Raw genomic sequence first — 27233 nt, 5'->3', positions numbered from 1 at the left:
CTTCCTTGCACAGGTGCTGTCCAACTGGCAATAACAGTATTGCAAACTATGTAGCACATGTTTCAATCATCAAGTATTTTCTAACTTGTACTGTCTTAACTGTACACAGTTAAGGGACACAGTATTTCACTGAAGAGTCCGGATGGATATGACAGTAGGTTTGTTAGGTGTGTTTTGACTCAAATTTCTGGGCCTATTGGAAGCAGGTGATAATTGCTTTATCTCTTTATAGTAAGCAGAAATCACTATATTTGAGAGAAATGCATGCTGTCATTACTTTAGGTTCTCAGCTAATGCATTAAATGCTAATACATTTAATGAGAAATACCACTGAAGAGTATAGTGGTTGAGAGTATGAGCTCTGGAGTAAAGCTGCCTGAGTTCAAATCCTAACTCTGTCAATGGCTGGTTGACCTAGGCAAGGGGCTTAACTTCTCTGTGCTCTGGTTTCCTCATCTGCAAAATGAAGGCCACACTCGCATCAGCTTCAGGCATATTATGTGGATTAAGTGAGATAATGTTGGTAAAGTGATTGACATTTAGTCAGTCATCAAGTTAGCAAGAGTTAATACTACCTTTTTATCCAGTAAAAATATTCACACACTGTTATTTAGAATTATTCAAACATTTCATAACACCACATGAGACTGACACTTTCTGATCACTGTATGGTGGGAAAATCATTATTCTCAGTTATGGTAAGAATAGAGTAGCAAGAATATTTACTGAACACCTGATAGTGTTGGATCTGGCATTAATCTTAGCAACTATTTCAGGTAATCACTATTATCTCCATTTGTAAATAAGGAAAATTGGATTAGAAGCTTGTCCAAAGTCATACCGCCAGTCGGAAGTGTGGCTGGGGTTCAAACCCAGATCTGTGTCACCACAAGGGCAGTGCCTATGCCTCTAATTTAGTGATACTTCATGTCATGTGTCACGAAAAAAAATCCAGTTTCAATTTTGTTTCATACAACTGCGTGATTTCTTGGCCCTTAGGTCCCTGGTGGCTAGGCACACGGGATCTGGATTGCAACCTTGGTGTCCACATTCTGACTCTACTACTTGCTATGTGCTTTTGGGGAAATTATGTAACCTTATGTTTTTGCCTCATCTGTAAAATGGAAACACAAGTCTTTTGTGAGAATAAAAGGAGAACAGGGCTTGGCAAACAGCGAGTGCTCAGTTAAGTATTATTATTACTGTTGTTTTTATTATTCTGTTATATGTTTGATGTTCAACAAATGCTTGAATCCAAGCTCTTGGGCATTGGTTCATGCTTCTGTAATGGTGACAGGTAATAATTAGGGAAACTGAGAGTTATTAAGAAGTATTAACCGCATTTGGGTATTATGCCAAGTAATCTATATCAGAGGCTGAATAAAAGGGAGTTATTTGAAGTGACAAGAAAAACCTTCCTGTAATGATATGTAGTTTGAGTCTCACAAAAAATATAACTAGCAGGCAAGGTAAGAGATTAAAAAATTATTTCAGAAGCTGACTAAAGAAAAAAGGAAAACATGTTTGGTTAGGTAATGTAATTCATCTCAATAGCGAGCAGGCATTTTGCTTTTGACCAGCAGCACATGGTTATAAGCAAAGATAGATATAAGGCATCTGTAAGATAGAACTCAGATATAAGGTACCAATCCATCATGTCATTTACATTCAGAGGGTACTGCAAAGCTCCACATAAGACTTTAGAGGATGAGCTGAGGGATGGAAAGAGCTCAGTTTTCAGTCACCAACAACTGCTCCTAACTAGGATCTAGCAGTGGCTGAATGTACTCTTGACCACATTATTCAACTTGCCGAGGCCCGATTTCTTCATAGGTATAGTATGATATTCATTGGTGTGGACACTGAATGAGATAATGTACCCAGAACCCCAATCCCCTAACAGAAGGACTGCCACATAGAAGGTACTATCATTCATCCCAGAAGTTTTGATTTCACATCATAAGCCAAACTATTCTTTTTTTTTAAAAGATTTTTCATTTATTTATTTATTTATTTATGAGAGAGAGAGAGAGAGAGAGAGGGCACACGAGTAGGGGGAGGGGGAGAGAGAGAGAGAGAGAGACTCTCAAATAGACTCTGCATACGTACAGAGCATAACATAGGGCTCAATCTCACTACTCTGAGATTGTGACCTGAGCCAAAAACAAGAGTTGGAGGCTTAACTGACTGCACCATCAAGGTGCCTCCAAACCATTATTTTCTACATCATTCATTTGTCACTTATTCTTAGGCTACAAATAAAATCTTTTGTCCAGTTACTCTGTAACGTTGCCAAATTCTTGAATTACTTAATGTGAGCATCACCCTAAATATACCATGCATTCTTTGGAGTCATGGATCATGAACAAATTTCTACTACTCATTTCAGTTTCACACAAAGAAAAAGGAACAAAGCATAGCCCCCCAACTTCTAGAAGATAAGAGACTACACAAATACATTCAACATAAAGAAATATATGACACAATTAATCTTATATGTCTTAAATGTGATATAAATATTCATGATCTGTTTCTCATTTCAAAAATTAGTATTTCATGGTACATTTTTCAAGTAAAATAAACCACAGAAATGTTTTGCGCTTGCAAAGATGGATCCATCTGTCCATCTATCCATCTACTATTTACCAAGTAGTTAAATTAATTATTTGCTAGGTACTCTTCTAATATGTTGTTTCAGAACTCTAATGATTTATAAAATTTTGCAATAAACAATAGTTTGCCATACCGTTCCATTGACAGGATCTGTGGCCTTGAAGGATAATAACGGGGTCATGTCTGTTATTCTTTCTAATCCTTTGGTGCCAATACGATTTCCTTCTGGTGTGGTTGTGAACCAGGTACCTACATGAACCTCCACAGGAGTTACTCTTTGAACTGTCTCTGGGTGAGGTTCATGGCTTTCATTCTTATGTGCCATTGATGACTGATTTTTGTGACTTTTTCCTGCAGAAGTTCAAGTAAAATCAAACACAATATAATTATAATATCAATTACATAGATTATACATTAAGTTTTACACACTATAAGCTACCTCAGGCATAGAAATTCTAAGTGGTATTCATCAACTATATTAGAAATATAGAAAACATAGAAATTCTAAGTGGTATTCATCAATTATATTATTTCTCAAGTGGGAAAATACCTATTCTGGTCAATTTCTGTATAATTTTGAACGTTGCCTCTAGCTCCCTGGATTCCAGATTTGGAGTTTTGTAGCCCAGTTTTTAAACCCTACCTTTGCTCCATATCTTAAATTCCTTCTTTTGACTTACTGAACTCTAGCATTTTACCAGATTTTTAAACTCTTTATTCCCCTGATTGTGTCATTTTGTTACTCATGGATAGGAAACTGCTTTCTTCAGCTGTGGTTCCAAAGAAATTTACCAACCAGGCATATATTCTTGGCCTCTCACTAGGAGAGAGGATCTGTATAGTTCAACTACTGCATCGATAATCATCTGATGCATCCCTCCTTCCAATCCACCACCACCTATTTGTAAAGGAATACAGAACTGAAAAAGCCTTATGGAACTCTGTGAATACTATCTCAATCCCTCTATCATAGATAAATTTGCTCCATTTGTATAAATAATGATGAGTGATCTGTAGATGAGATTGGCCAGTGTTATCAAACCTCAATGATGAGGAACTCAGACCCAGAAGCAAATTACAAGCAAAGATAGTGAAGGACTATTAACTCTAGGAAGATTCCTCAAATTCAGAGTATGAAATGTGCATCAGAGGATGGATCTTGGCCTAAGATGCAGATTTAACTAATAGGAAGAGCCCAATAATACATATGCATGAAGCTAAACTTTACCTTTGCCCTAAGATTTAATTTGGACTTACTTCTATTTCTAGAGTATTAAAAAAGAACTGATAAGATCTAAAGAAATTATTTAGAATGACTCTCAGAGAGTCAAAATAATAGAAATAATAAAAGAGAGGTAAAAGTCTCTAATATATGCAAAAAGTGGAACAGAAACAAGATTTGGAAAAGTAATTATTGAGAATTTTCTGGAATAAATAAAAGATGCTAATCCACAGACTCAAGAATCCCAATTTATTCTCACTTGGATAAATAAAAAGAAACTCACACCTAGCTACATTGTATTGAAATTATAATAAGAAAAAGAAAATATTTTCAAGGCAGTTAGATTATCTTCACAGCAACAACAATTAGACTGAGAGCCAACTTTTCAACAGCAACACGGGAAGCAAGAAGAGTCTAAAGAATTTTTGTCAATATACTGGAGAGAAAACACCTATCAATCCAGAATTCTATAACTAGTGAAATGATCATCCAAGGATGGGGACAACATAAAGACATTTTCAGAAAATATCTGTTACAAAATAAATGGATTAGAAGCTCTGATTAAAAGACAAAAAGTATCAAATCAAATTTTTAAAATATTCACCTATAAGTTGCTCACAACAGATACACTTAAACATAAACCACTGAAAGTTAAACAAAGTATGAAAAAGTTACACTGCAAAGGAATTAAATGATAGTTGGTATGGCTATAATAATATAAGAAAAATGGACATTAGGGCAAAAAAGAATCCTAGAACAAAAAGCCATTGCATCTGATAAAAAGTTAAATTTACCATGAAAATATCTAAATTTTTAAGTTAATAAATCACATCCTCAAAGTGTATGAAGAAAAATCTTACAGAAATATTGAAAAGATATAATAATTTCAAAGATAAATATTAAATTATAAGAAGGATAGCGTTGGGTAGATTTTTCTACCCTTATTTAAACATACTTCTGCTGAATAAATTGATACAGTAGATTAAAAATATCTGTGAGGGGCGCCTGGGTGGCTCAGTGGGTTAAAGCCTCTGCCTTCCGCTCGGGTCATGATCCCAGGGTCCTGGGATCGAGCCCCGCATCCGGCTCTCTGCTCAGCAGGGAGCCTGCTTCCTCCTCTCTCTCTGCCTGCCTCTCTGCCTACTTGTGATCTCTCTGTCAAATAAATAAATAAAATCTTTAAAAAAAAAAAAATCTGTGAGGTTATACAATAACGGTTGGCAAATTTTGACCTGTCAAGCAAATGTGGCTTGCTGTCCGTTGTTGTAGTCTGTGAAGTAATACTTCTTTTAACATTTCTATATAATTAAGAGAAAATTAATTATAATACAATTATAATTAAAAGAAAAAAAAGAAAAATATTTTGCAATACATGAAAATTATATGAAATTCAAATTTTAGTGTCCATAAATAGGTTTTCTTTAAACACAATACACCATGCTCATTTAATTATGTATTGTCTATGGCTATTTTCATGCTACAGTGGCAGAGGTGAGTAGTTGTGACAGAGACAATATGGCTCACAAAGTCTAAATAAACTCTGGGTGTTATATGCAACTAATGAATACCTGAACACTACATCAAAAACTCATGATGTACTATATGTTGGCTAACTGAACATAATAAAAAAGATATTTACTATCTTGCCCTTTGTAGAGAAGTTTGCTGAACTTGGAAATAGATTGGATAAGCTAACAGTTTGATCTAACAATTATAAAGATAACACTATACTCAATAACTACAGGATACATGCCCTTTTCAATCATATACGAACTTTTTAAAACACTTGCCCATATTTGAGGGTATACATCACGTTTTAATGAATTTCAAAAGATTAGTTAAAAATCAATTATTAAAAAATCCTAAAAATACTTTATAGTTTCAGAAATTTAGAAACATGTTTAAATAACTTGTGGTTCAAAAAAGAAGTCATCTAAATAATTTTTTTTTAAAAAGGTAGTCATCTGGAAATTAGAAAATATTTAGAGCTAAAAAAAATTATGAAAATACTAAATAGTATTTCTTGCGAGATGGGAGAAGCACTTCTGGTATGGCAAGAAAGGATCTTCAAAAAGCCATTCTTCCAAAAAAATAGTGACAACACTGGAAAAAAAATTATCAAAATCAACTCTTTTAGAAATCTGGAAATAAACCAAAGAATTACAACAATCAGCTGAATCTCAGTAAGAACAACTGCTTTGTGGTGTTATAACTTACCCAATTCTCATCCTTCATCTCCCCCCATCTCCAACTGTGCAGTAGCCTTGAAAAACAGTAGCCTTGGAATCACAGTAGCTGTGAAAACCAACGGTATGGCAGCTGTTGGAGGGGGCCAATAGGCCTGGAATTCTCCTTAAAAGCCCCATCCTCAGAGACTCATCATTGTTTGACTGCTCTGAAAATTCCCTGAAAATCCTCACTCTGACCTGAGTCAGAATTCACTCATTGTAAACAACCTTATCCTGGGGCCCTTGTCTAAAAAATAGGTGGCTATTTTTCATGATGTGGCTGTCTCAGGCAGCAATAATAGTTGGGGCAAACAAGAGGCTGACCTAAAAACTTCAAAGAAAAAGCTGGGGAATGAGATGACTGTAAGAACTTTGAAAAACTCTGACATTTTCCTGTGGCCAGATGCACATGGAGGTTTGTACTCATGCTCAGGAAAGACCTGAGAAATAAAGAATCTCTCACCTCTGGCTGACCTTGAGGCTAGGGCTAGGGTCTAAACTGTGAGAGTAAAGAAGGAATGCCCCAATAAGTACACATATTCCCTTGGCAAAGGCTGGGAGGCTTTTTGGCTTCAGACATGTAAGTAAATCCCTGCCTAATCATTAGCTGATCACTAAGCTAACACAGCAGAGACTTTAGTAGCCACACAAGACAAAGGAGAGACTTGCAAGAATAAGTTCAGGAAAGTCACTAAACAAACAGCAAGAACAGCAACAAACAAACACTGGGGGTTGGGATCTTATTTTCAAAGTTGCTGCAAAACAAAAAAGGTTAGAGTAAGAAAGTTTGGCAAGATTTCAAGACACAAGGCCAAAATACAAAAAATAGATTGTATTGATGTATACCATCAGTGAACAACCTCAAAATTAAAAAAACCAATTCCACTTATAATAGGATCAAGAAGAATAAAACACATAGGAAAAATTTAACAAATGACTGTTAATAATTGTATACTAAAAAACTATAAAAAGCTACTGAATGTAATTGAAGAAGACCTAAATAAATAAAAAGATATCCCCAGTTGATGAATTAGAGACAGTATTTTTAAGATGTCAATGCTCTCAAAATTTGCCTACATGTTCAGTGGAATCTCTATAAAAATCCCAGCTGCCTCTTTTGCAGAAGTTAACAATTTGATCCTAAAATTCATACAGAAATGCCAGAGACCCAGAATAGTCAAAACTACATTAAAAAGGAAAACAAACATGGGTGACTCAGACTTAGCTATAGCCGTCAAGACAATGAGATGTTGGCAAAAGGATAAACATATAGGAGTTTAGTGGAGCAGAAATAAGACTCCAAAATTAATCCTTAATATTTATGGTTAATTGATTTTTGACTGAGGTGCCAACCAATTCAGTGGAGGAAATAATTGTCTTTTTAATAAACACGAAAGAATAAATTTGGACTCCATCACATATTATATAAAAAAATTATGTAAAAGTGAATATAAAAGCCCCTAGTGCAAAGGTAAAAATTTTAAATTCTTAGAAGAAAATACAGGAATAGGTCTCTGTGACTTTGGATTATGCAATGATTTCTTAGCTGTAATACCAAAAGTACAAGCAACCAGAGGGATAAAAACCAGATAAATTGGACTTCAACAAAATGAACACCATGAAAAGGTACCACCAAGAATATGGAAAGATAGCCCAAAGACTGGGAGAAAATATTCACAAATCACATACCTGATTTGTATCTGATCAGGAACTTGTATCCAAAATACACAAAAGATACTTATAACTCAAAAGTAAGAAGACAAATAATCTATTACAAAATTGGGGAAGGGATTTGAATAGAAATTTCTCCAAAGAAGATAGACAAATGTCCACTAAGTACATAAAAAGGTATTCAACATCACTAACCATTAAGAAAATGCAAATCAAAATCAAAATAGGATACCACTCTAAAAATAGAGTTACCCTATGACCCAGCAATAGCACTACTGGGTATTTACCCCAAAGATACAGATGTAGTTAAAAGAAAGGCCATATGCACCCCAATGTTCATAGCAAGAATGTCCAATAGCCAAAATGTGGAAAGAGCCAAGATGCCCTTCAACAGACAAATGGAAAAAGAAGATGTGGTCCATATACACAGTGAAATATTGCTCAGCCACCAGAAAGGATGAATATCCAACTTTTGCATCAACTTGGATGGGCCTGGAGGAGATTATGCTAAGTGAAATAAGTCAAATAGAGAAAGTCAATTATATGGTTTCACTTATTTGTGGAACATAAGGAATAGCATGAAGGATATTAGGAGAAGGGGGAAATGAAGGGGGAGAAATCGTAGTGGGAGAGGCTATGGACTCTGGGAAACAAATTGAGGGTTTTAGAAGGGAAGGGGGGTGTGGGGATGGGTGAACCCAGTGATGGGTATTAAGGAAGGCACATATAGCATGGAGCACTGGGTGTTATACGCAAACAATGAATCATGGAACACTACATCAAAAAGTAATGATGTAGGGGCACCTGGGTGGCTCAGTGGGTTAAGCCTCTGCCTTCGGCTCAGGTCATGATCTGAGGGTCCTGGGATCAAGCCCTATATCGGGCTCTTTGCTCAGTAGGGATCCTGCTTCCCCCTCTCTCTGCCTACTTGTGATCTCTCTCTGTCAAATAAATAGATAAAATCTTAAAAAAAAAAAAACCTAACGATGTATGGTGACTAATAGAACACAATAAAAAAAATAATAAAATAAAATCCTAATGCCTAAGCAGAAACCCAAAACCCTTGAAATAATAATCAAAAATAAATAAAATTTTAAAAAGAAAAAAAAAAAAGAGGAATGGCTCCAGACAGAAAATAACAGTGTCGGCAAGAAAGTGAAGAAATAGAAACCTCCTCATCCGTGCTGGTGAGAATGGAAAACAATGCAGCTGCTTCGGAAAGTTTGTCCCGTGCTCAAAGTGAGAAACACAGTTACTATTCTAGCAATTCCACTCCTGGGTATCTACTCCAGAGAAATGAAAACATGTGTCCACACCAAAAACTTGTAAAGAAATGTTCATATCAACTTTATTTGCAGTTTCCCCAAAGTGGAAACAACTTGTATGTCCATCAATGGATGAGTGGATAAGCAAACTGTGGTGTATCCATACAGCAGAGTATTACTCGACCATAAAAATGAAGTGCTGATAGAAGTTACAACATAGCTGACCCTTGAAAATACTATGCTAACTAAAAGATGCCAGTCACAAAAGGCCTTGTGTTGTACGCTTCTCTTTAATGGAAACGTCCAGAATATGTAAATCTATAGTAACAGAAAGTAGATTGGTGGTTCCAAGGTTCTGGGTAGAGGGGAAAAGAGAGTGTCAGCTCCTTGGTACTGGTTTTGGGGAGAAGATGAAGGGAGAAAGGAATCAATAGAGCACAGGTTTGTTTTTCTGCTCACAGGGGGTGAAATTATTCTGTATGTTATTGTAGTGGTAGATTCACTACATTATGCATTTGTCAAAACTCTCAGAACTATGCAATGTGAAGAATGAACCCTAATGCAAACTATGGACTTCAGTTAATAACAGTGTATTGATATTGGCTCATCAATTATAACATATGTGTTTAAAATAGAGAAAACTTTGAGCCAGGTAGGGAGGAAGTATAGAAGTACATTCTGCTCATTTTTTTCTGTAAACCTAAAATCACTCTTAAAAAAAATAGTCTATTAGTTCCTCTGTGTGTGTGTGCGTGTGCGTGCGCATGTGCTTAAGTGAATACATCATCTTAGATGGATGGGCTTTAAAGAAACCTGGATACTATTACCCTGAAAATAAATAAAAAATTTAATAAAAAAAAAAAAAAGAAACCTGGAGCACACTATGCTGGAGGCAGAAGTTCTTTGGAACCCCGCCGGGCTCTAAGAGAAGTGGTTACCCTTACATCAAGTCCTCTCCCATCAGAAAAGGAGGGGAACCTTTGAGCTGGGAAGTTTGAAAGCAATGAGGATGCCTTCATTCGCTTCAACCAAGAACCCTCAGCTACTACTAAAGGAAAGTCTATTTCTTTAAATTTTGAGTAACCGAAAAGGAAATTCAGTTTGCCTCTATACAAGGTTACTGGTTACTGTGGGAAGATGTGTGAAATTAACAAAGATGCTTAAATCTTGGTCTCAGATCATTTAAGTCCCATGAGAAATTGAGAAAAGTTCGTGATGCAGATGCCCAGACTCCAGTCCCAACTCTACCACTTAATAGCTGAGAGACCTCGAGAAAGTTACTTAACCTCTCTGTGTCTCAATTTCTTCATCTGTAAAGTGGAATTATTAAAATATATACACAGCAACCAGAGTTGCTATGAGAATTAACTGATTTAATATTTTAAAGTATTCAGAATTGTGCCTGGTACACAAACACACATCTCTTACAAATAAATATGAAAATAATGAACATCTCAATAGTAAACTGAGAAAATATGTGAATAGAAAATTCACAAAAAGAAAAAAAATGATGTTTAACCTCATCAGTAATAAAGAAATGTAAATTAACATAATAAAAAGATTGTTAATTATCTATCAAATCAAATGATACAGATTAATAAGGAAATCCAGCACTGGCAAGGGTATGAGGAAACAAATATTTTCATACTGCATTGGAGGTGGGGGTGTCAATCGAAAATATCTCTGAGGAGAACAATTTCATATATTAGATTATAGCAGGCACGGTTGATTGCTTACTCAATTGTTATCCAATTTTCTTTTCCCCAAATAGTACTGCTCATCTGCTGAGAAAAAAATTCAGAAATGTCAGATGTTTGTTTTCCTACCCTAGGTTCTTGGCCAGGTCTAGTCAATGGGATATAAGGGGAGGCCTGCTGGTGGGGCCACGGGGTGGAATCTGGAAATGTTTTCCTCCCCGACAAAAAGAGACACTTGAAAGTTCTTATATTCACTCTCTTTGCTTTTTGCTTTGAGATTTACTATATGAGGACCTCACACCTAGAGCTGGTGTGGCCTTTTCCCAGCTCACGGCTCAGAGGAAAAGGTCTAGAGAACAAGAGAAGCCTAGTTAGTACCTTGATATCATTGATCTGCTCAACTAATCCTAAAACAGTAGCCCAGGCATTAGAGCTAATGCTGTGTAAGAGTATATAACAACACAGGAAGATGTTCATTATTTATTACTAAGAAAAAAAAAAAGCAGTTCATGAAACTGTGTAATGCTATGATTCAATTAAGATGTGCACACATGTATATATGTGAGTATACTTGAATATATACATGGAAAAGATGAGAAGTGTAAGATTTATTAAACCCATCATCAATTGAGATGCTTCAATTATTACCTTTCTTTGGAATGACAATCTCAGACGGTGCTGTTTCTGACTTTTGCTGAGAAACTGTGTCCATCAAGTCTCCACTATGAGGACTTGGTGGCATTTCAACAGGAGGAGAAACAGGACCTGAATCAGGACTGCTGCTCACAACGCCATCTGCAAAGAGAACCTGAAGGAAAAGCAGAAGTTCCTACATTCTCAGAAGCAAGGAAGAGGCTGGTTAACATTTAACACTGTGTTAACACTGGCATAGGTTCAAGTCAATCCGAAGGAAAAATGCTGTTTGCAGACCTCCAGACTAAGCACAAAGCATATTTTAGGATGGTAGCTGTGGGGCTCAGAGACTATAGCTTAATAACCAGCACGATAATATCATTCATGGTTTTCCATTTACCTTCTATGTTGTTTCTTTTCTTTTTATATCTTGTCTTTTATTGGACTGACTTGAGTTTTTATTTTTTTGCATTTATTTGTTTTATTTTTATTTTCTCCATTCTATGCAACTAGAAAATTACCCGTCCGATTTCAGCTTATATAATAACTACATCTAAAATATTATCACATGTTTAAATGCTTAGTCTCTATCAATGTCTATCTCTAGTATGTGTCTCATCTACAGGTATCATCAATACATCTATCCGGATCAGTATCTATAACCTACCAATGAACATATGAACATGACGAAAACCCCCACCAGTGCTGCTAATGAGAAATCTAATGTCCATTCAGTTCTCATTCTATAGGAGGTAACTGGTTTCTTTAAGGAAGCTTTTGGGATTGTCTATCTGTGCAGTCCCCAAATTGCACTATGACATGATGATCTTTTAAAGATAATTAGTATCAATTCTGCTTGGCACTCGACTGTCCTGTTTAATCCGAAGTTTGTTTGTTTTTGTTTTTTTTTTTTTCATTTTCTTTCTTTCTTTCTTTCTTTTTTTTTTTAACTCTGGGAAAATTTCCTAGATTATTCCTTTCATTATTTTCTCCCTTCACTCCCACTATTTTCTTCTTTTGGAGACTGTATTTTTCAGATCCCTTTTCCACGTCTCATAACTCTTCTCTTCCCCATAATCCACTTCCCCGCCTTAATTTTTCACAATTGTTTTTCATCTTTTTTTTCTCCTTTAAAATTTTTCATTGAAGTATATTGACATACAATATAGTATTAGTTTCATATATATGTGTATATATACACATATATATGTATATATGGTATATATATGTGTATATATACACACATATGTGTATATATACACATATATATGTATGTATGGTATATATATGTGTATATATACACACTTAATTTTTCACAATTGTTTTTCATCTTTTTTTTCTCCTTTAAAATTTTTCATTGAAGTATATTGACATACAATATAGTATTAGTTTCATATATATGGTATATATATGTGTATATATACACACATATGTGTGTATATATATGTGTGTATATATACACATATATATGTATATATGGTATATATATGTGTATATATACACACATATATATATATATATCACTGCAACACGGTGATTTGACACACAATATTGTGTTTAATATCTAAGAACTCTTTATTTGGTCCACAGTAACTTTTTTATTGTTATTTTTTAGACTGTTAACCTCTCAAGTCTCTGCCTATATTACTTTTACTCACCTTCAAGTTTTTTGTTTAACGATTTATTCTTATTTTTGGATGCTATTTCTTTAATTTTTTGATTATTTTGTAATTCACTTTCATGCAGTTGGTTTTTCTCTAAGGTTGATGATTCTTGCGTGCATGGTCATCAGTCCCCTTGAGAATCCCTTTTCACTTCTTGGTGGTGTATCCTCTGATTACAGAAACAATTTCCCTGTGATTACTGGGGAGGTATAGAGCAGACCATATGGCTTTTGGATATTATGACCTCTGGTTCTCACCCTCCAGGTAGTAGTGAGTTAACTGGGGACACTAACTTAATTGTCTGGGTGCAGAGCTCCATCTGTGAAATGTCTGTGTTAGAACTGATTTTTAATTTTGTTGCAGGATTTCTCTTGTACTTGCTTTAAACTCTGCTTTTATTTCTCTATTGGTTTGATCTCATCTGACTTGCATTTTCTAGAAATTCTCCTAATCTTCTGATCCACTGATGGCCCATTTTGTTGTTTTCCAGTACCATTATGAATTTATTATTTAAAAGTATTTTTAAAATTATTCTCAGGTGCCTTGAGAGGGGGAGGAGGTAAACACTGTATTTAGTCCTGGATCATATACAGAATAAGTTTGTTTTGTACTTTGCAGCAAGAAGGAGTGTTATTTATCTAACATTCCGTTACCTGTGTAGATCCATCCAACATGTATTTGACAACAGTGCCTTGCCTGGTGATAACTCTTGAGGCCTCCTGATCCACAGGTGGCATCACCGTTTTGTGGAATTCATAGTGCTTCACCTTCTGTGGGTAGCTCTGCCGGACCATGATGTCCCAAGTGGGTTCCTCATCCATAACATTCTTATCTTAAAAAAAGAAAAGAAAGAAAGCCTTCCTGTGAACTGGGCAATGCTGTGTAGCTGGCATTTTATCTTTTTCCTTAATTTTTTTTCATTCTTCTGTCTACAGGTGAATAATAGGGCAGTTTTCATAACCTGACAGATGGCCCAGAGCACTGGTGTTTTGCTACCTTGTTATAGTCAGGTGTAGTGAATAAGGTCATCTACAAGTACTTAATAGGTACCTTCTCCATGTATAGTCCATTCTTCTAAGGAATTCCAGGATATCCCTGGCAAAATTAGGAAGGAAGCAGAGTTTTGCTGTCATAGACGCTCCTTTTTCTCCCTGTGGGTACTTTTCTCTCATCTTTGAGTAAGCTCTTGCCCCTGCGTGCACAATGCTGTTCTGGGTTCCCTGGTTGTCAGGAGCCCCAGGGGAAGTTTCTCAGGCTTGCCCTTCTTAAATCATTCATCACCTTTCAAAGTTAACATAATCCCCTCATCTCTAACCAAATCCAGATTTTTCTCAAGCTTCTATTCTTAGTTAGCAATCAAGGAGAAAAACACCTCATAGGTTCCTTCAAAAGAAAATATAATCATTGAGAATTTCTGGCATACAGTAACTATTCAGTTTTTGCTAACTGAATACTTTCCTCTTCTCAACTTACAAAGTGGTTTATCAACATGTAATGATGGCATTTCAGGGACTATATTGGGCTGTTAGAAAAATATTTTGGAATGAGGGCCCTTCATGATACCCTCTAAGTCACAGAAGTATTAGTAACAATAACATTATAAGCATTCACTGAGATGTTTACATATGTTAAATGCTTTGTACATGTATTTTATTCAGCCCACCTCAACAACCCTTTAAGAGAGATAACTTCACTTTCCAGAGTTTCAGATGAAGAAAAACAAAATTAAGACAAACCAGACCAACTGCAGCACTTAGCTTCTTTTCATTTAGGTGGCAAGTAAACATGACATTGGCATACTCTTTTTCAATAGGCATACTCTTTTTCTTTGATAGATACTCTTTTTTCAAATATGGTGCACAGAAGGGAACTATAGTAAAGAGGACATGTGGTTGTGAATTAAAGTCAGGATCCACTGGTACAACAAAACTTTTATCAGATGAAGAAACATGGTCCAGAGATAGTAAGCAACTGAAAGGGACATATATATAACTCAAGTCCCAGGCCAGTGCTTGCTTTGTTGCATCTGCTAACTCTACTGCAAGAGTGGGCCTCCATATCAGTGATATTCAAATTCAGTCACTAATGTGGATGCCCATCATGTTAATTAAAGAGGTCCTACTTGTACTTACTTAGTCATTTTAATGAGTTAGAGGCCATGTACAAAAATAACAGACTTTATAAAATTACATTCTAATATCTGGGAACAAGACTGATATCCTTTAACCACTTAACCTGCACTTGCCTCCACTTACTTTATGCTCACTGTCTTTTGATTTGATCAGACCAGCAAATCACTATACCTGTGGCCCTGTGTAGAGCCCGAAAGACAGGGTCCCACCTCATCAAAGTTGTTAAGAGTCTACTGGCCTTGCCATCACTGACCAAGAATGACCTTTAATTTCTGCCACTTAGGAACTGAGTGACCTGGGAAAGTTAATGAACCTCCTGAAGCCTCGGTTTATTTTGTAAAATGGAATTATTAGAACTTAGTTTACCATATTTGTGTATTTTTATATATGTTAAGTACTTAGGGCTGGGGGCTCAAAAAATGCTAGTCATCATTACTATTAGCCTATTGTTCATTATCAGCATGCTTAACTGGTATGAAAATACACATGTTTTCAATGGTGATTCAACTGCTTTCTGTATGACATTTGCCCCTCTCCCTCCCACCCCATGCTGGCTAACACTCACCTGTAGACTCTTGCCCAATGAAGGTCACCAGGAGTCCATTGGGGCAAGACACATTTAGGTTTTGGAAGGTAGGAACATAAGGAGTCTCTTGCAAAACATGTTCTGGTTCTACTTCTTCCTGTAAATAATTTAACAATAATTGTTTGTCATTTTCTAAATGAGCTACTGATTTATTTTGACTAAGCAAGCACTTGCTGAGTGCTTAAGATATGACTTGCCCAGGACTGGTGGGCCCTGCAATTGAGCCTGTAAAGATGCATGAGTCTGTACTTTTGTGTAATTTATATTCTGTTCATAGAATGGCACGCAGACATGTGAAACAATTAAATTATAGTACCAAACTGTTAGCACATCTCTCCTCCCACAAACGAAGACATCAAAATTAATTAGAATAATTAGGAAAGGATCATGGAGGAGTTGGGGCTTAAAGTAGGCCTTGAAAGATGCCTCTGTATGTAAGTGTGGGGTTAAGGGCTGACCTTTGTGCCCTCTACCGACTTGGCATATCTTTTAAAGTTTGGATGTTAAAGATGTTATGCTATTAGGAAATGTGTCATTATTTTTCTCTAATAAGCATTACTTTTGTAGGAAGTAAAAACAATTAAAAAAGACATAAAAAGATTATTTATAGGGGCGCCTGGGTGGCTCAGTGGGTTAAGCCTCTGCCTTCGGCTCAGGTCATGATCTCAGGGTCCTGGGATCGAGTCCCGCATCGGACTCTCTGCTCAGCGGGGAGTCTGCTTCCCCCTCTCTCTCTGCCTGCCTCTCTGCCTACTTGTAATCTCTGTCAAATAAATAAAATCTTAAAAAAAAAGATTATTTATAAACTAATGAAGTTTGGGTGTGTCTGCTTCAAAAATCCTAGTTCCTTTTATGCTAACTATGTTGAATTCCTTGTTTGGTTACTTGGACCCCAGAATGAAAGTTATTCAGTTACTTCCTACCAACCCCTCATGATAATCATTTCAGTTTTCCAGTTGGCTCTCTTTTGTTAGCCTCTAAAATCATCCCAACTGATACCCTGTTGCTGCACCTGTAGTTTATTTTAACTAGTCTTGTGCTGTGGATCACTTAGGTTGTTCTGCCTTTGTTACTAACAAATAATAAATTTGGAATAGTTAGCCAAAAGTCAATTAAAAACACAAAGTAAGGGGCACCTGAGTGGCTCAGTCAGTAAAGCACCTGCCTTCAGCTTAGGTCATGATCCTGGAGTCCTGGGATTGAGCCCCATTTTGGGCTTCCTGCTCAGTGGAGAGTCTGCTTCTCCCTCTGCCTCTTACTCCCCCTGTGTGTGCTCTCTCTCTCTTTCTCTCTCACTCTTGCTCTATCTCAAATTAATAAATAAATAAAATCTTTAAAAGAATTAAACACAAAGCAAAATTAAGAGGAAAAAATTATGAAGTTCTGTAAAATGAACAATAATGTTCAAAGACATGAACCTGCCATGACAAATTTATCATTACACAAAAAACCAGTAATTATCTCCCACCCTTCTATTATTGTCACTTATTAAAAATTATGGGAGAACTGATTGGTTTGTTATCAGATTGCTTTCAGTAAATTAATGAATTATCTAGGGCTATTCTGCTCAACACTGTAAAATTTTTACTTAATAAGGGTCAAGTATCCTGGATTGAGAAAAGTCATCTAGTATAGCTAAATAAATATGGTGCAGAGGTTAAGTAACGTACAAACACCATAACTTTTAAAGGGCCAAGGTCTGAAATCAATAGCTCTGGTCACTTTTAATATTTTTTTCTTCTAGTAAGTTGAGAATTTGTACACTGTACAAACTGTATAGCTCACCTAGCAAGTTTTCAAGATTTCATTAGTGATTTCCCTCTTGTCTGTATTCTTTTGATCTATATTCTGGTATTAGGAACACATTTGGAATCAAAGCCTCTGTGTGTGTCTGCATTTGGTGGTACTGGAAGTAGAGGGTAAACTGCTCTTTAGCCAGAAGTCCTATAGCACATCAATATCTAAGGTCAAGTCTACCTAATGGAAGTACTTCCTATTTAATTAGAAATGTTCTTCTTTCAATTGTTGCTTATCTAACAAAACTAAATAAAGTATTTAGAGAATGGTAGGAACATAACCAACCAAAAGCAAAGAACCAGAGTGGAAAAAAGGGTGAACTCTTCATTCGGAGTTTAGAATGGAAGACCTGAGTCAGTTTTTGTACATGACAATATGTCTCCTGGTGTAGGGATCCAACTCCTGTGTACAAATCTCTTCTTTTCATTCAAAATTGAAACTTCAAGGAATGTTAATGCATCTGCACAACAATATACATGTACTGAAATGATACTGTTGGTGTAACTTATGATTTTAAAAAAGTTAAAACTGAGATAGAAGTAGGGTTTAGGAATCAATGACAAGTCCATGTACCTTTTTCTCTTCTTCTTTTGGGTGTTCCTCTTCTTTAAGAGATTCTTTAGGTTTTTCTTTGCCTTTTGTTTTTCCTTTCACTTTGCTTTGAGGAACGGTCACTATAAGAGGAACTACTGTTGTAGTAAGTGCTGATGGGATACTCAACATTGTTTCCAAATTAGGATCCTTATCCTCTATAACAGGAAAAAAGGAGAAAACAAGTAAATTGGAATTCATATTTTATATGTTTGTTAAATAAATATATAAATGTTTGCCTGGCAAACATGTTGCCATGCATTTATACCAGCTGGCAACAATTTTTACCTTGCTGAAAATGATTTTTCAGTCAGATAGATTTCAGGGGTAATATAGTTGATTTAAAAATGAGAATTATAGCTAAAAAATTTGAGGTACTTAATATTTTGATATATTTGATTGAGTCATTATTTCACATGTTCTTGCCTTCCCATCTAGATTATGAACTCCTAAAGATAGTGCAACAACCATCTGTTTGAGAAATATTTTTTGAAAGATTCCTATATGCAACATATTTGGAGCAGTGGGCAATAATGACAAAATATATGTAAAAGACCTTATGAAACCAAAATATTCTAATAATAATTATACTCAAATAGCTTTAATACAAGGACATATTAAATAGGAAAATAATAAGGGATACAAAAAAAGAAATTCAGAAAAGAGGTTTTTCTAGTTGAGTTGATAAAAAGAAGTTTAGAAGTTGTAAAAGATTAATTCTGGGTCTAAAAGTATTGCCAGAATTCTCAAAAGCAAGTTGATCTCTGAAGGAATTTTGTCACAATCTTCTGAGCATCACTGGTGTGTTAAAGGAATTCTATTCTCCTCTGGGTTCCAGGATAATACTTTCCCTGTATTTCCTCTTCCTTCTCTGAACAATTTTTTTCTGTCTCCTTTACTAGTTAGTTCTTCCTCTTTTGTGAATCCTTAAATGTCATTAGATTCCAGGGGGTTTTCCCTTTATGCTTACAGTGGATGTTCTCAACTCTGGCTGCTCATAATGATTACTCATTGAATTTTTTATAAAAAGCTCAGGCCCCCATCTTGACCCACTGAATCACACTCTGTAGGGATGAGGCACAGGCATTTATAATTATGAAAAATCACACATGATTGTGATACAGCCAAAACTGAACTCCTTTATTATGTATAGTAGATCTGAGTATCTTACTCACTACTGGGGCTCTAACTCTCATCTGCATGCTGATGACTCCAAAATTTATATCACAAGGCATGACCTTTCTTCTTGGCATCAGATTAATATGTCCAACTGCCTTTCTATATCTCTCCCTGGTTGTGGTACTGGAGACATTTCAAACTCAGTAAGTTCTCTTCTCCTAGGAAAGGAAAGCCTCCTATGTACTTAATCTCATTTAATGAGCAATCAAGCATCTCATTTCCCAAGTTAGACAGTGAGGTATTTGCATTTTGTCTTTTTGACTGACCTCATACATCCAAACAGTCAATAAGCCATCAGAAATTTCTCTTGAATGATGCCTCTCCTACCGGTTCCTAACTTACCTCATATTCTCATTGATCTTTTACTTGATTTTCTGCAACAAGTTCCCAAACTGGTATGGGACCTCCAATACTGCCATTTCAGTGTACTTTCCAAACTATCTTAAAATTGTATTTCTAATATGAAATCCAATTGTATCACTTATCATCCTTTATTTAAACACCTTTGATACTCATTGATCTTATGGGGCATTGAGTACTGACATTCCACCACTCCAACCACACTCAACGTTTCCCCTTTCTGTAAAGATGCTATGTTTTTACACAATTGTATGTTTATACACAATGGTTCTTAATGTCAAGAATTTCCTTTCCTTGTTCCTTTGTCTGGATAGTTACCATTCATCTCTAAAATCCTACCTCAGATACTATACTTTCTCTCTGAAGTATTTTCTAGCTGTTCCCAGTACTATGTTTATATATAATTTTTAGCAATTCAGCAGTTATTTATTTATTCTTTTCCCATTAGACAATGAATTTTTTTTAAAAAAATATTTATTTATTTATTTGAGAGAGAGAGAGAGAGGAAAAAAGTGGGGAGAAGAGTTAGAGGAAGAGGGAGAGAAAGAATCCCAAGCGGACTCCCCACTAAGTGTGTAGCCCAATGTGGAGCTTGATTTCACAATTCTGAGATCATGACCTGAGGTGAAATCAAGGGTCAGGTGCTCAAATGACTGAGCCATCCAGGTGCCCCTAGACAATGAGTTTTTTGAATAGATGTGCCATGGTTTTATTCATCATTGTGGCTCAGTGCCAGCAAGATTCCTCACCCATAGGAAGTACAGTATATAAATAAGTGAATGGCATCCAGTTATAGGCAGCTGGACACTCCTTCCTCTCATCCCCATCCATCTACTCATTCAGTAAAAATTTATGGAGTACATACCACCATGTACTATGAATTGGATAACCAATGATGAAGACTACAAGGAACTTGCAATGGGTAGATCAAATGAAAAAACCCTCAGGTACAATGTCATGTGTTAAGTCTGTGATAGAGGAAATACAGTGCTCCATGGGAACCTAGAAGAAGGACATCTAACACAAAAGTTACTCAAATACTTGGAGGTTAAAGAGCATCCTACTAAAGAATGAATGGGTCAACCAGGAAATTAAAGAAGAATTTAAAAGATTCATGAAAACAAATGAAAATGAAAACACAACTGATCAAAATCTTTGATATGCAGCAAAGGGAGTCCTAAGAGGGAAGTACATAGCACTACAAATCTTTCTCAAGAAACAAAAAAGATCTCAAGGGGCACCTGGGTGGTTCAGTGGGTTAAGCCTCTGCCTTCAGCTCAGGTCATGATCTCAGGGTCCTGGGATCGAGCCCCACATCAAGCTCTCTGCTCAGCAGGGAGCCTGCTCCCCCCCCCACCGCCTGCCTCTCTGCCTACTTGTGATCTCTGTCTCTGTGTCAAATAAATAAATAAAATCTTAAAAAAAAAAAAAGATTTCAAATACACAACCTAACCTAACCAAATATCTAAAGGAGCTGGAGAAAGAACAGCAAATAAAGTAGGAGAAAAGAAATAATAAGGATGGGAGCAGAAATCAATGAAATAGAAATCAAAGGAACAGAAGAACGGATCAACGAAACTAGGAGATAGTTCTTTGAAAGAATGGATAAGATAGCTAAAACTCTGGTCAGACTTACCAAAAAGAAAAGAGAAAGGGCCAAAATTAATAAAATCATGGATGAAAGAGTAGAGATCACAACCAACACCACAGAAATACAAATAATTATGACAACATAGTATGAGCCATTATATACCAACAAATTAGGCAGTCTGAAAGAAATGGATGCACTCATGGAGATGTAGAAACTACCAAAACTGAAACAGGAAGAAACAGAAAACCTATACAGACCCACAACCAGCAAGGAAATTGAAGCAGTTGTTAGGGCCAATTTAATGTTAAAACCTGTTTAACTATCAGGGCCTGCTTAGCCAGAGCAACTCCATATTGCCTAGGTAGCCATATTGTTGTTTACACCCACGGACTTCATTCCAGGAATAAACATCCCAGTAGTTCCTGGTATGGTTCCGGGTATCGATTCCAGGAGTAAACGCCTTAACAATAAAAGCCACATACCTTGGGTCTGCAGTTATGCCCTATAAAACTAGCCTGTGAGATCGGGAGGGGGTCGCTCTCCTTGGAGGCCACCCTGGCCAGTCAGTCTGACTTCTAATGCTTGGCATAGAATAAAGCTTCACATAACTTTTACTTTGTCTCAGTCTCATTCCCTGGCCGGTCAGTCTAAATTCTAATGCTTGGAATAGAATAAGGCTTTGCATAACTTTGCATAACTTTGTCTCAGTCTTGTTCCTTTGATAACAGACCCCAACAGTAGTAATCAAAAATCTCGCAGCAAACAAGAATGCCAGGCTGGACAGCTTCCATGGGGAATTCTACCAAACATTTAAAAGAAGAATTAATACCTATTCTTCTGAAGCACTTTCAAAAACTGGAAATGGGAGGAACACTTTCAAACTTGTTCTCTGAGGCCAGCATTACCTTGATCCCCAAACCAGACAGAGACCCCACCAAAAAAGGAGAATTATAGACCAATATCCCTGATGAACATGGATGCCAAAATTCTCACCAAGACACTAGCCAATAGGATCCAACAGTACATTAAAAGGATTAGTCACCACGACCAAGTGGGATTTATTCCTGGGCTGCAAAGGTGGTTCAACGTCTGCAAAGCAATCAGTGTGACACACTACATGAGTAAAAGATAGGTCAAGACCATATGATGCTCTCAATAGATGCAGAGAAACCATTTGACAAAGTACAGCATTCTTTCTTGCTTTAAACTTGTCACAGGGTAGGAATAGAAGGAACATACCTCAATATCATAAAAGCCATCTATGAAAAATACCACAGGAAATATGACCCTCAATGGCTAAAAACTGAGAGCTTTTTTCCTAAGGTTAGGAACACAGCAGGGATGTCCACTTTCTCCATTACTATTCAACAAACCACTAGAAGTCCTAGCCTCAGCAGTCAGACAACAAAAATAAATAAAAGGCATTGGAATCAGCAAAGAAGAAGTAAAACTCTCACTCTTTGCAGATGACATGATACTCTATGTAGAAAACCCAAAAGACTCTAACCCAAAATTGCTAGAACCTATACAGAAATCCGGCAAAGTGTCAGGATATAAAATCAATGCACACAAATCAGTTGTATTTCTATACACTAACAATGAAACAGAAGAAAGACAAATTAAGGAGCTGATCCCATTTATAATCGCACCAAAAACCATAAGATACCTAGGAATAAAACTAACCAAAGAGGCAAATGATCTGTACTCAGAAAACTCATAATGGAGGAAAGACCTCAATGTGAGACAGGAATCCATCAAAATCCTAGAGGAGAACACAAGCAGTAACCTCCTCAACATTGGCCACAGCAACTTCTTTCATGACACCTCTCCAAAGGCAAGGGAAATAAAAGCAAAAATGAACTTTTGGGACTTCACTGAGCTAAAAAGTTTCTGCACAGCAAAGGAAATAGTCAATAAAACTAGAGGCAACCCACAGAATGGGAGAAAATATTTGCAAATGACATTAAAGATAAAGAATTGGTATGCAAGATCTAATAAGAACTTCTGAAACTCAACATGCAAAAAACAAATAATCAAGTAAAAAAATGGGCAGAAGACATAAACAGACACTTCTCCAAAGAAGACATACAAATGGCTAATAGACACATGAAAAATGTTCAACATCATTAGCCATCAAGGAAATTCAAATAAAAACCACACTGAGATACCACCTTACATCAATTAGAATGGCAAAAATCGACAAGGCAAGAAACAACAAATGTTGGAGAAGTTGTGGAGAAAGGGGAACCCTCTTACACTGTGGGTGGGAATGCAAGTTGGTACAGCCACTCTGGAAAACAGTATGGAGGTTCCTCAAAAAGTTGAAAATAGAGCTACCTTATGACCCAGCAATTGCACTACTGGGTATTTACCCCAAAGATACAGATGTAGTGAAAAGAAGGGGCATATGCACCACAATGCTCATAGCAGTGATGTTCACAATAGCCAAACTGTAGAGGGAGCGGATACGCTCTTTGACAGATGAATAGATAAAGAAACTGTGGTTCATATATGATGGAATATTATTCAGCCATCAGAAAGGATGAATACCCACCATTTGCACTGACATGAACGGAACTGGAGGAGATTATGCTAAGTGAAATAAGTCAGGCAGAGAAAAACAATTATCATATGGTTTCACTCATGTGTAGAACATAGGGAATAGCATGGAGGACATTAGGAGAAAGAAGGTAAAACTGAAGCGGGGGAATCAGAGGGGAAGATAAACCATGAGAGACTATGGACTTTGAGAAAAAACCTGAGGGTTTTGTGTGTGTGTGGGGGGAATGATGGGTTAACCCAGTGATGGGTTTTAAGGAGGCACATATTGCAATGAGCACTGGGTATTATACACAAATAATGAATCATGGAACACTACAACAAAAGCTAAGGAAGTAGTGTATGGTGCCTAACATAATAAAAAAAAAGCCATAGAATACTCATGAAAGAAATTGAGTAAGACACAAAGAAATGGAAAAACGTTTCAGGCTCATAGGTTGGAAGAACAAATATTGTTAAAATGTCTATGCTATGCAAAGCAATTTACACATTCAATGTAATCATCAAGATAATGTGATGCTGGTACAAAAACAGACATATATATCAATGGAACAGAATAGAGAACCCAGAAAAGGACCCTCAAATCTATAGTCAACTAAACTTCATCAAAGCAGGAAAGAATATCCAGTGGGAAAAAAGACAGCCTCTTTAACAAATGGTGTTGGGAAAATTGGACAGCCACATGCAGAAGAATGAAACTGGACCATTGTCTTACACCATACACACAAATAGACTCAAAATGAACAAATGACCTAAGTGTGAGACAGGAATCCATCGAAATCTTAGAGGAAAACACAGGCAGCAACCTCTTTGACCTTGGCCACAGCAATTTCTTGCTACAAACTTTTCCAAAAGCAAGGGAAACAAAAGCAAAAATGAACTATTGTGACTTCACCAAGATAAAAAGCTTTTGCACAGAAAAGGAAACAGTCAACAAAACTAAAGGGCAACTGACAGAATGGGAGAAGATATTTGCAAATGACATATCAGATAAAGGGCTAGTATGCAAAATCTATAAAGAACTTATCAAATTCAACACCCAAAGAACAAATAATCCAATCAAGAAATGGGCAGAAGACATGAAGAGACATTTCTCCAAAGAACACATCCAAATGGCCACCAGGCACATGAAAAATGCTTGGCATCATTTGGCACCAGGGAAATGCAAATCAAAACCAGTCAGTAGTCAAAACCACACCAGTCAGAATGGCTAAAATTAACAAGTCAGGAGTGGATAGATGTTGGCAAGGACAGGGAGAAAGGGAGACCGTCTCACACTGTTAGTGGGAATGCAAGCTGGTGCAGCCATTATGGAAAACAGTTTCAAAAATTTGAAAGTAGAGCTACCCTACAACCCAGTAATTGCACTATTGGGTATTTACCCCAAAGATACAAATGTAGTGATACAAAGGGGAACCTGACCACAAGGTTTGTAGAAGCAATGTCCACAATAGCCAAACTATAGAAAGAGCACAAATGTCCATAAACAGATGAATGGATAAAGAAGAAGTGGTGTATATATACACAATGGAATATTATTCAACCATCAAAAAATGGAATCTTGCTATTTGTAATGACATGGATGGAACTAGATGGTGTTATGCTAAGCAAAATAAGTCAATCAGAAAAAGACAATTATCATATGATCTCACTGATCTGTGGAATTTAAGAAACAAAACAGAGTATCATAGGGGAAGAGAGGAAAAAATAAGTCAAAACCAGAGAGGAAGATAAACCATAAGAGATTCTTAATCATAGGAAACAAACTGAGGGTTGCAGGAGGGGAGGTTGGTGGATTGGGGTAACTGGGTGATGGACACTGAGGAAGATATGTGTTGTAATGAGCACTGGGTATTATATAAGACTGAAGAATCACAGACCTGTACCTCTGAAGCCAATAATACATCATATGGTAATTAATTAAATTAAAATAAATAATGTTAATAAAAAGAGTAAAACAGTCATTGCTATAGCCTGTGGGAGAAGGAAATGGGGATTTATTAATCAATGTGTACAAATTTTCATTCAAGATGAATAAGCTCTGTGGGTGCCTGAGTGGCTCAATGGGTTAAGGGTCTGCCTTCGGCTCAGGTCATGATCTCAGGGTCCTGGGATCAAGCCCCGTGTAGGGCTTCCTGCTCAGCGGGGAGCCTGCTTCTCCTACTCCCTCTGCAGATCCCCCTGCTTATGCTCCCTCCCTCTCTGTCAAATAAATTAATAAAATCTTAAAAAAAAAAGATGAATTATCTCTGGAAAGCTATATACCCGATTAAGGGGAGGAGAATTGGATTGGAAATTTTTTTTATTCACTAGCAGATAAAGGTTCTTAAATATCAGTATTATGGGTATCCTAAGGAATTTATATTTTCTGTAAACACTCATGCCTTCCATTTTTTAATATACAAGAAGGAAAACATTACTTTTTATTCACACTATAAACATTTTCTTTTTTTAAAGTCTTTATTTTAATTCCGGTTAGTTAACATGCAGTGTTATATTAGTTTCAGGTGTAAAATATATTGATTCAACAATTCCATACATCATCCTGTTGTCGTCATGGCAAGTACATTCCTTAATCTCCATCATCTGTTTAACCATCCTCCCTCCCCTCTGGTAACCATCAGCTTGTTCTCCTTAGTTAAGAGTCTATTTCTTAGTTTTCCCTCTCTCTTTTTAGTCCCATATGATCTTTGGTTTTGTTTCTTAAATTCCACATATGAGTGAAATCATATGGTATTTTTCTTTCCCTGACTTCTTTTGCTTAGCATAATACTCTCTAGCTCCATCCATGTGGTTGCAAATGGCAAGATTTCATTCTTCTTTATGGCAGAATAATATTCCATTGTTTATATATTCCACATCTTCTTTATCCATTCATTAGTCGATAGGCATTTGGGCTATTTCCACAATTTGGCCATTGTTGATGATGCTGCTATACACATTCCTAGGTGTCTGATGGTTTTTGGTGCAACTGTATATGGGGCTGATTCCTTGATTTCTCTTTCTGCTGCTTCATAATTAGTAAATAGAAATGCAACAGATTTCTCTACATTGTTTTTGTGTTCTGTGACATTACTGAATTCATTTATCATTTTTGCAGTTTTTTGGTGGATTTTTTTGGGTTTTCTGGGTACAGTATCATCTCATCTGCAAATAGTGAAAGTTTTACTTATCTTTGCCAATTTGGATGACTTTAATTTATTTCTCCAAGTATTTATTTATTAATTTATTTATTTTTGTTTGAAGTTTTAAATTTCAGTTAGCTAACATATAGTATTAGTTTCAGGAGTAGGATTTACTGATTCATCAATTACCTGTAAGACCCAGTGCTCATCACAAGTGCCCTCCTTAATACCTATCATCCATTTAGCCCACCCCCTGTCCACTCCCCTCCAGCAACCCTCTGTTTCCTCTCTATAGTTATGTCTGTTTTATGGTTTGCCTC

The 27233-nt window shown here is 36.4% G+C and overlaps 1 protein-coding gene across 1 annotated transcript in view; it reads right to left on the bottom strand.

Annotated features, from left to right (window-relative positions):
* The window catches only part of SPAG17 (sperm associated antigen 17), a gene marked incomplete at its 5' end in the record, with an annotated part of 289972 nt that overhangs the window by 61318 nt on the left and 201421 nt on the right, over nucleotides 1-27233 (bottom strand). Inside the window, 5 exons of the mRNA XM_080801661.1 lie at nucleotides 2747-2964; nucleotides 11345-11504; nucleotides 13647-13825; nucleotides 15691-15808; nucleotides 18082-18257. Coding sequence (XP_080657787.1) covers nucleotides 2747-2964; nucleotides 11345-11504; nucleotides 13647-13825; nucleotides 15691-15808; nucleotides 18082-18257 — 851 coding nt within the window. The remainder of the gene's footprint in view (nucleotides 1-2746; nucleotides 2965-11344; nucleotides 11505-13646; nucleotides 13826-15690; nucleotides 15809-18081; nucleotides 18258-27233) is intronic.

Source organism: Martes martes, assembly GCF_963455335.1.
Source record: "Martes martes genome assembly, chromosome: 4".
NCBI classification, from domain to species: domain Eukaryota; kingdom Metazoa; phylum Chordata; class Mammalia; order Carnivora; family Mustelidae; genus Martes; species Martes martes.
This window is presented reverse-complemented; position numbering and strand designations above follow the sequence as displayed.